General features: G+C 35.8%; 2 protein-coding genes across 2 annotated transcripts in view; one reads left to right on the forward strand and one right to left on the reverse strand.

The window, feature by feature from the left end:
- LOC122256520 (spatacsin) overlaps positions 1 to 1,075 on the forward strand; it is a 22,447-nt gene extending 21,372 nt beyond the window's left edge. The window contains exon 30 of the mRNA XM_043021272.2: positions 88 to 1,075. Coding sequence (XP_042877206.2) covers positions 88 to 286 — 199 coding nt within the window. The 3' untranslated portion in view covers positions 287 to 1,075. The remainder of the gene's footprint in view (positions 1 to 87) is intronic.
- A 351-nt stretch (positions 1,076 to 1,426) lies between these two features.
- On the reverse strand, positions 1,427 to 5,918 carry LOC122256521 (regulator of microtubule dynamics protein 1). Its single transcript, XM_043021273.2, has 6 exons — positions 5,650 to 5,918; positions 3,676 to 3,849; positions 2,970 to 3,221; positions 2,807 to 2,862; positions 1,893 to 2,030; positions 1,427 to 1,648 (listed from the first exon to the last, which is right to left on the reverse strand). The coding sequence occupies exons 1-6, from the start codon at positions 5,761 to 5,763 to the stop codon at positions 1,495 to 1,497; spliced, it is 888 nt and encodes a 295-aa protein (XP_042877207.2). The 5' UTR covers positions 5,764 to 5,918; the 3' UTR covers positions 1,427 to 1,494.
- Positions 5,919 to 10,000: the final 4,082 nt, after the last annotated feature.

Consider the following 10,000-nt stretch of genomic DNA (forward strand, 5'->3'; position numbering starts at 1 on the left):
AACATATTTTAAACCGTGAAGCAATGTATGTGGACATCAATTGTACAGATTCAAAGCTAACACCCTTCTGTTATCAATCTCTTTAAGGCTGGAACATGATGGAGTCACAAAGGAAAGGCAGGAACGTGTTGCATTGTTGCTCAAGCATGTGCAAGAGGCGGATGTCGTTTACAGAGTCGCAAGTCAGCTGGGTCTTCGGGGGACAGTTGACGCATGCCTTGCCTCTGCGTCTGCTCCGTACCTCAGAGACACAGTCTTTACAAAAGGATTTACTTACGGAAGTTAAAAGCTGCAATACATAGCTTGTTTTGATTCTTCCCTTGCAATTTAAGTACTCATTTATTATAATTAATACTTACCTTATTCAGGTTTTTGTACAAATATGAGGTTTAAATCATAGCCAATGTCAAACTTGTATTCATTGTTTTTTATTTTTTATGATTATTTTTTTTTTTATGAATATGCAAACAAGATTCTGATATAAATCATGAAGCCTATGTAACTCAATATGCTTACAAATATATATATATATATATATATATATATATATATATATATATATATATATATACATATATATATATATATATATATATATAAAATTTCTTTGAATATAACTATACTTATACTTAATAACTTGATCTATAAGCTTTATAACTACTACCTCTAAATTAACATATCTGCAGCAAATAGAGTGGAACAAGGCACTAGTCAGATACTCATAAAAGTATATAATATTGTATGAGTACCCTGTCTTCTTTTCCTGAACCTTCAGTAATTATATAGTTGAAATTACTTTGAAAGCTATTGCAATGTTCAACGTTGGTGTTTAAGGGAGTATTAAATATTCCATGTTAAGGGAAAGCCTATTCTGATTTATAATAAGCATCCTGCAAGGATTTATTTCCAAAATGTGATTAGACTGTTAATCCTTAAATATGGTTAATCAGTATTTTTTCAAATTTATACAATGCAATTCTCTTTACACAAAAATATATATATTTTTGCAAGATTATATCTGATAATTAAATAATGTTATGTAATGTTTTATTATTAAAAATAAACATATTTGGTATTTTGTTTATCTGTGTCAACCAACATAGTTCAACCTTGACATTTTGAGAAACTTTGTGCAAATGGCAGACAACCAAGTAAAAGAAATAATGAGAGATTCTTTATGGATTTGAGCAAAGATAATAATAAAAATTATGTGGAAATTCTCAAAATCTGTCAATTCTAATAATAGTCATAATGATTTTTTTTTTTGTATGTTATTATTATATGTTATCAGTTGAATATGACTAATCCTTATACATATATAGTAGTGTGTCTAAATGGAATCGTCATGGTAGGTGATTTTAAATAATAAATGCATTTCTGCTACTTTGTAGTGTACATGAAGAAAAAGAAGAAAAACAACAACACAAGAACTACTGCTAATCCCAAAATATATTATAATCAACAATGATGACTAATTACATAAAGCTTTACACATTACAATCCTTTCAAAAGTTGAGTTGCTTCATCCACTGCCTCTTTATCATCAAGAGTCTTCGCTGGATAATTCATGGCGCGGGTCAGGTAATGTTTTGCTTCTTCCTTCTTCCCCAGCATCTGGTAGCATTTGCCGATCATCATCAGGTTTTTACTGTAACATATTCAAAAAGTATATATTTAAAGTAATCAGTAAGGTTAATCTATATAATTAGTACTAACCCTCTGAGACCATAAATTAATTGATTACTAGATTAATGAATCAAAGATAATACCTATAATCTAAAAATATCTTGTCAGCAATAGACCATTGCAAGATCTACCAGACAGAATAATCCACCTTTTGCAACTTCTAAATGCAACAGTCTCCATCACTCAATTCCTTTGATGCGACTTACCTATAAAAGTTGGGTTCTAGCTCCTCTGCATGTAAGAATTCTTTGAGTGCATCTTCATACGTTCCAGAGGGAGGTGTTGCAAACACAACGGATGCAATCTTCCTTTGGTACCATGGGATGCTAGCTATACTGTAGTACCTAGAATGTATATTTGAGAATGGTTTTAAATGTACATAAAAAAAAACATTATTTGCCTTTAGACTATATACTAGGGCCTCAACAGCATAAACAAAAAAGTTAGAAGTCAGATTTTCTATCATAAGAAATTATTTCAAATACAAATAGGTTTAAAGTCAGGACTTCCTATCAACAGAAATAATTTAATCTTTTTGGGAATAGATACACAGCCATTAAACCCACACTGGATGGGTGGTACAGTACTGTACCGCGCATTCAAAAGCCCAGTGGCCGGGCGGCACAGTATTGTGCCAGCCATTCAATTGATTTAGGCCTAATAATTTGAATGCCCCGGCATTGGGACATTCAAGGCTAGAATTCCCCCGTCGTGGATGGGTTAAGATCCAAGCCATAAGAAAAAAATCACAAAAGTCTTTCAGTACCTCTTAGAACTAACTTACCTGTTGCACCAGTTTTACAGCTCCCATAATTTTTCTACTGACAATTCTATCCATAAATCTCAAGCAAATTTCAACTAGTGTAATATTTTGTTCAAGGGAATTGTCCTCACCCATGCCTTTAGAAGACAAAGGGAAAAAGTTAAATAATACAATATGTTGAAGTACTCCCATAATGAGTCTCTTTCAACACTGGAAAATTACACTCGTAACATAAAAATGTTTTCTTGTTTAGTGCACTAGCTATTCTCTTCATCTTGTTTTTTTCTTAATTGGGCTCTCCTGCCCCTAAACTATACTACTAAATTTTACAAAACCAGTTACTTATATACAACTTACCAATATCCTAAGAGGTATCTCGATGTTCCATCTGTAGGGTTCAGCTTACAAGCTTTCTGAAAACCAGTTGGAAATTTTACCATAACAATAAACAGTACAATAACATATTTTATTTCAAAACCATTATATTTATATTCAATGAAAAAATGCCACCACACTATACCTCCATGTGATCTTTGACATTGTACGACTGTGATATCCTTGCTTTGGTCCCTTCATATCCATAAACATAATCAATGAGAATGGACATCCATTTATGCACAGCAAAGTTCTCACTGTTGATAGCCAGAGCTGCTTCTACATAATCCAAGGCTTCTCGGTAAAGCACTTTCTTCTCATCATCTGTTTTAGCAGCCTTTGCTTTTTCATATGTGGCTCTTCCAAGTCTCCACAGAATTTCATCATGTTTCACTTCCTGTATGAACAGATTGTTAAAGTAAAAGTACATTGTAACATCAGTAGAAAACTATTTTAAAACATATAGAACTATAAATTAAGGTAACAGATTATTGTCACATTACACACACACACACACACACACACACACACACACACACACACACACACACACACACACACACACACACACACACACACACACACACACACACACACACACACACACACACACACACACACACACACACACACACACACACACACACACACACACACACACACACACACACACACACACCCACACCCACACCCACACCCACACCCACACCCACACCCACACCCACACCCACACCCACACCCACACCCACACCCACACCCACACCCACACCCACACCCACACCCACACACACACACACACACACACACACACACACACACACACACACAAAACCACATCACGAGAACCTTACCAAGTGAGCACTCAGAAGAACATAGATCTCCTCATATTTCATTGCATCATACAACTCATCTGCTTCAGCCAGGAGGGTCTCCAGCGTGTTCTCCTTTGCCAAGACATTTCCAACATAGCAACCAGCTCCAAGGACTCCAAACAAGACAGCCCTTGGGATGTCGATTTTTGGCACCTGAAACATACAAGGAAACATTACTATGCAAGGTGTAAAAATTTCAGCGTCATATATCAATTCACCAGTTATTATACTGTAATTTGAAATGTGTAATAATGATGATGATTTATTTTTCTACATGCATACTAGCATTTCCTTTTTATGTACATATAACACACAGTTTGAGTGATATTTTCCATGGTCAAATTGGAAAAGTAGACAAGTTGGTGAACAGGCAATATAGTTCTCAGACCTAATAAAGTTTCCAGACTTCTATTTATTGCATATATATCAAACCAGAAAATTTAGCATGGTCCCTGAACTAAAGGTACAGGAAAATTCATACTGGCTAGAAAATAAAGTCGAACAAGAGTGGTAAAGTCAAGGCTGCTCACAGTCTTCTTAGACATGAGCAGGTTGTAAGACAATGAGAAAGATGAGGGAGGAAGATTATTCCAGAATTTGGAAGGGGTGGGGATAAAAGAAAAACTCTGAGACAGAGTTCATATGTTTGAGACAGAAACTTGGAAAGGATGAAAATTTACAGGAACTCTAGCATTTCTTCTTATCAAGGCACCAGACACAATGTCTGTGATCTTTTGAAAGCAATAGCCATGGTAAAAATGACAGACTATAGACAAGGTAGCAACTATAACCGCCTCAACACAAGTGCATTCTGCGATTTACCTTCCCCTCACTGACCCAGGTCAAGAAAGTACCTTTTCTACAAATTGACCAGATATTGTTGTGTTCCCATGCCATGTTTTATACCATTCTCAGTGCCTTTCACATACAAACTATGTCTTGTCTGTACTCAAAATGATGCTCACAATGCATTCAATAATTAATTATTTATGTACAAAAATTATTTGCGGACATTCACGACTATTTATCTATCATGTATTTTCTCCTTTTCCCCGTTCCTCAGGCCATTAATAAAGGTTGCCTCTGGCAAACAGCCTGTCCCCTCTTATAACTGTTTTTACTGTGAATGTAATTTGAACTACTTTTTGAGTTACAATGTACTTCAAAACCGAATTCTGTTCTGCCAATGTTAGTCGAGTCTAGCATAATTCTGAAAACCCCCTCTCGAGAGAACACACCCAGCTTCCTCCACACTCTGACCGCTTGCCTTCACAGGCATGGCACGTCAGCCCACTCCTCTCTGGGTGCCTCTGCCATGCTGATCAGCTGTACTCCACACTACCAAGTTCCAGTAGAAATAAAGAATCACCTTTGCCACAACTATAACTCACCACCAACTGTAAGTTGCAACTTCTACATCTACACCACTTAATTCTAGTACATTGGTAACAAGCTGGCAGGACAACATTACACTGATGTCAACGGCATGAACACAAACAACTATAACTTGTTACAGCAACACACCAATGAGAAAGCGGATTATGGATTTTACTTCGGAAAGTGTCTGCAAGCTCCAACAACATTTTTTCCATTAGTTATTTATAGCTAAGACTCTTCTTTTTGGTAAATGTGCTTTGCAAATGTAGACTTACCTAGACAAAAATCCCTAAAAATTAAATTAAGTATCAAGAATTGCAAGGACGGACTAGAGTTAAAATCAAAACAAGGTAAGGCTATATAAGTCTTTGATTTAGGATTTAGAAGACAATATATGCCAATAAAACAAAAAAAAAATAAAAAACATATACCAAAATACCCACAATAAATCACTTTAAGAAGCAGTACTCGAATGAAGGGAGAATGGAGAGAGAAAGCCAAGTTAGCAACAAATAGAGACCCCAAACACCCAAGATATTTGCGTGAAATAGCAATCATCTTCCTACAGATTCTCACCTTAACTGCCTTCTCCGTTACCAATCGCGATAAGGATGCATAGGAAGCCCTTGTCTTGGGCGCTTTCCTGATAACAGGGAAGAAATAATTCCTAATTCCAAGTCGCGCAAACATCTTCACGGACTATGATTTCTGTAAGTTCTCTATCGCCGTCTAATTAAGTGTCGTTATCAGTGTCCCTTCTTTTTTCTTCTTCTTCTTCTTGATAAGGAAATAAAAACAAACTCGTTTCCTCGGCCGGTGTTTGGATCGGTTAGATACCGTGACGTCGGAGCTACTGCATGTAAATAATGAAAAGTCGATTATTCATTCCTGCTTCTTTTCGTTTGTCACTGTGCACTCACACACACACACACACACACACACACACACACACACACACACACACACACACACACACACACACACACACACACACACACACACACAAACATACACACACACACAAACATACACACACACACACACACACATGCGTGTGTGTGTGTGTGGTTACTTACTTGGTTACTTGGTGGTAGCTACAGCTTGACCCTTATTATTAGCTCATGCCGGGGCGATCCTGGGGGACCGCCCGTTTTTTGTCAGTTGCAAGCAACTGAATTTGATGAGGGATGGAATTTGATTCAGCCCTCGTTCTTTCACTACCACATGTTGGTGGTTCATCTGGTACTGAATGTAGCCATTTATCTAGTTTTCTTTTTAACACTTCTACATTACACTGATTTAAGTTTCTTATATCCTTTGGTATGCTATTAAACAATTTAGGTCCGTTTATTAGGAAACTTTGTTTTTGCATTTTTCTTAACAGGCATGTTTGTGCACTTATCCCAGTGCGATAGCATGTTCTTCCCTGCCTGAGGGAATGTCTAACCTGAATTCCCCCTCCTTCAACAGGTCTTGGATTTGGTGTTAAGTTTTCAATAATTTTCCACACATATATAATGAAGTATCTCTCTCCGCCTTTGTAGTGAGTACAGTCTTAGTTTTTTTAGTCTTTCCCAATAGTTTAGACCCATCATATTATCTAACTTATGTGTAAAGATTCTTTGGACTTGTTCTATCAACATTATATCTTTTATAAGATTTGGGCTCCATACTTGGCACTGGTATTCTAATCTTGTGGTCACTAATGTTTTCCATAGTGGTAAAAGGTGTTCTGGGTCTCTTGTGTTAAAAGTCCTCATTACCCATCCACTCATAACTTTTCCTTTGACAATCTGCTCTATATAGTGACTGAAATTCATGTCATTACTCATATAGAGTCCTAGATCTTTTACTACTTTTTTCTCCTCAATCTTCACATCTTCGACAAAATATGATCTTGTTCTTAAATTTTCAGTTGGACTATATCTTATATTTCCAAATCTGCATTGAATTTCATATTATTATCATATGCCCACTTACATATGGTATGTAGATCCTCGTTAAGTTTGTTTTCATTATTTTGTATATCTATGGGTGTACTTATTCTTGTATCATCTGCAAATGATGTTACTCTTGAGTGTTTTACACCATTGTCAATGTCACCAATCATAATAAGGAATAACAAGGGCCCAAGAACGGACCCTTGTGGCACCCCACTCATAATAATCGTTTCATTCGAGTAAAGCCCATTAATTTGTACTTTTTGTTTACGATTTGTTAGGAAGTTGTAAATCCATCTTCCAACTTTCCCGCCGATTCCAAGGTCTTTAATCTTATGTAGCAGAATGCCGTGATCTACTTTGTCGAAGTATATATATATATATATATATATATATATATATATATATATATATATATATATATATATCCTTTCTGCTTAGACTATGATAGCCCGAGCAGGATGTGGGTGAATCTCATTTATGATACATCCTGAATACAAACATAAATTCTTCCCTCCAGTTTTGTTAACACATATGTGCGTCACATATTCACGTATGTAATTATGTGACCTCAGGAGAGGACTTGGCATAGTGAGGGTGATAACTTATATCGCTCCTGATATGTAAACATTTAACTCTGTATGCTTGTGATTGATCCGCCTTTTGCTCTGTATATATTTCAGCATGTCGACATAGCTGTAAAGTTTTGTAAATGATATGTGAGCCCAAAGAGGGACTAAGATTGGGTTGAGGATGACCTATGTTACCTCATCCTTTTGCGACGTAAGTAACTACTTGTCTCAATAAATTTGTCAAAGTCGAAACACACACTCTCTCTCTCTCTCTCTCTCTCTCTCTCTCTCTCTCTCTCTCTCTCTCTCTCTCTTTCTCTCTCTATCTATCTATCTATATGAGTGTATGTGTGTTTTCAATTGGGGCAGTAATAGTAGTAGAAGTACAAGTGATAGTGTTGTGATTATCATCCTTTTTATCCGTTTCATAATTATTGTTTATTGTCATCATTATCACAATTATCATTCTTTATTGTTATTATTATCTTTGTTATTTTGTTATTGTCATAATTTGCTATCATTATTAATGATTTTATCATCCTTACTGATATTAATAGTAGTATCATTATTACTATTATTATTATTGTTATCATTATGATCATTATAATGATGATTATTGTCATTCCTATTATCATTATTATTATCATTATCATCATTCCTGATATTGTCATTATTACTATTATTGCTGTCATTTCATTCTTACTCTCATTACTATTATGATTATCAGTATCATTACTGTTATCCTTTTCTTCATCATTATTATCATCGTTATTGCCAATGTTATTGCTGTTGACATTAGCGTGATTATTAATGGCGCCACCATTCTTACTATCATCTTAATTTCGTATGATAATTTTGTATAACCATCGGAATATATATGCCCTTTTCACCAGCCTGCCTATATTATCACATCGTTACATGAATATCCAGTAATCAAATATAGAATTCACATTAAGACTAGCGTCACCTATCTCTTTATTTTTTTTTAGATATAATTCAAATCCAACGAACTACAACACGAAACGGAAAAAAAACTGATCAGTTGAGAACAACAACAACAAAACGACCAGTTGCCAAGCTTTTTCTTACGCTGGACGCAATAATGTTTAGGTTAATTAGATATAACATTACGTAAGTAAGGTTTCGCTGTATCGATCTTTTTCTCCTCTTGAAGATTATCGAAAATAATATGTATGAAATATTCAATGATATATCAAAGCACTTTTCCTGTTGGAGTACTCAAAGGAATACACTCATGCTGGTATCAATGCAGTTTTTGAGAGCTTGTTGAGTAGGTGCGAATGTTTAACTGGTAAATTTCAGTATTCTTGAAGGAAATCATGCATTTTTGTTTAAGACGATGTCTTGCAAAACCATGATAATGCAAACATTCAGGGTCATTCAGGGGCAAACATGCTCTGGCCTTAACGCCTAATGCAAGATATTCGCAGATCTGTGAATATTGGCCAAAATAAATTGAGAATCGGAAATCACTCTCTGTATCTCGGAAAGTACTCCTGAAGTAAATTCTACTGAGGTCAAATTTCTTTTCTTTGGTTACATCACCGCTTGAGGAAAATAGACTTACCGTGAATTTGTGGACACCTTGCCATGTGTGTATTACAATGAAATATCGTAAGATATAATTCAATGTAAGGCTTCAGACGTAACTTACATCCATTTCTTGGCAGGACCTACAAAAATAATTTATTCCAATGAGCATTAGCATTATCTGATTAAATCTGAAGTACAGCTGTATATTACTTTCTTATTTCTTCACTTCTGGGAGTGGGACCGAACATCTTAACAACTCATGATGGATATTACCAGCGATGTAGTGTTGATATCAGAATTATGTGAACATCATCCGAAAACAATACACTGCCCCTTGGATTCTGCAATATGTATAATAATATTTGGGTGCTTTGCAACAGTTCCGTGACGGTGCAATATTCAGATGATATATACAGATAATACTACACACATTGTCACATCGTTTTATCATTGATATTATTGTCATCACGTAATGCTCCACCGGCGTACCTAAACATGAGAAACATGTTGCTAAGAGCTATTAGGTGCCTTGGGTACGTCAGTGGTCATCCGACTCACTAGTCACTCGGCCATGTGAAGGCATAAACATACATAACATCAGTATAAGTCCGCACGTGTATCGAAATCATGGGACGCACATCACTATAAATAAGATGACCTTGCTCCTGCACCCTGGATATTATAGTACGTGCTGACTGCCCTCTCATCTCACTATACCCAAGAGATTAATCAGCCAGTGGTGTTTACATGACTGGATTTATTCACCTTCGAAGGGATGGACCCAAATCCCAATAACGCAACAGGGATTTATTTAAGGACAGAGAGAGGAAGAAGTAAAAGTATACAACAGATTACATGGAG

Source organism: Penaeus japonicus, unplaced genomic scaffold (genome assembly GCF_977035675.1).
Source record: "Penaeus japonicus unplaced genomic scaffold, GWHDUDI00000001_assembly GWHDUDI00000024, whole genome shotgun sequence".
NCBI lineage: Eukaryota > Metazoa > Arthropoda > Malacostraca > Decapoda > Penaeidae > Penaeus > Penaeus japonicus.

Coding starts and splice junctions, on each gene's coding strand:
- LOC122256521 (XM_043021273.2), bottom strand. CDS start 5,763: ATGTTTGCGCGACTTGGAATTAGGAATTATTTCTTCCCTGTTATCAGG. Junction 3,850..5,649: donor TAACGGAGAAGGCAGTTAAG/GTGAGAATCTGT, acceptor TGTATGTTTCAG/GTGCCAAAAATCGACATCCC. Junction 2,031..2,806: donor AGATACCTCTTAGGATATTG/GTAAGTTGTATA, acceptor TATACATTCTAG/GTACTACAGTATAGCTAGCA.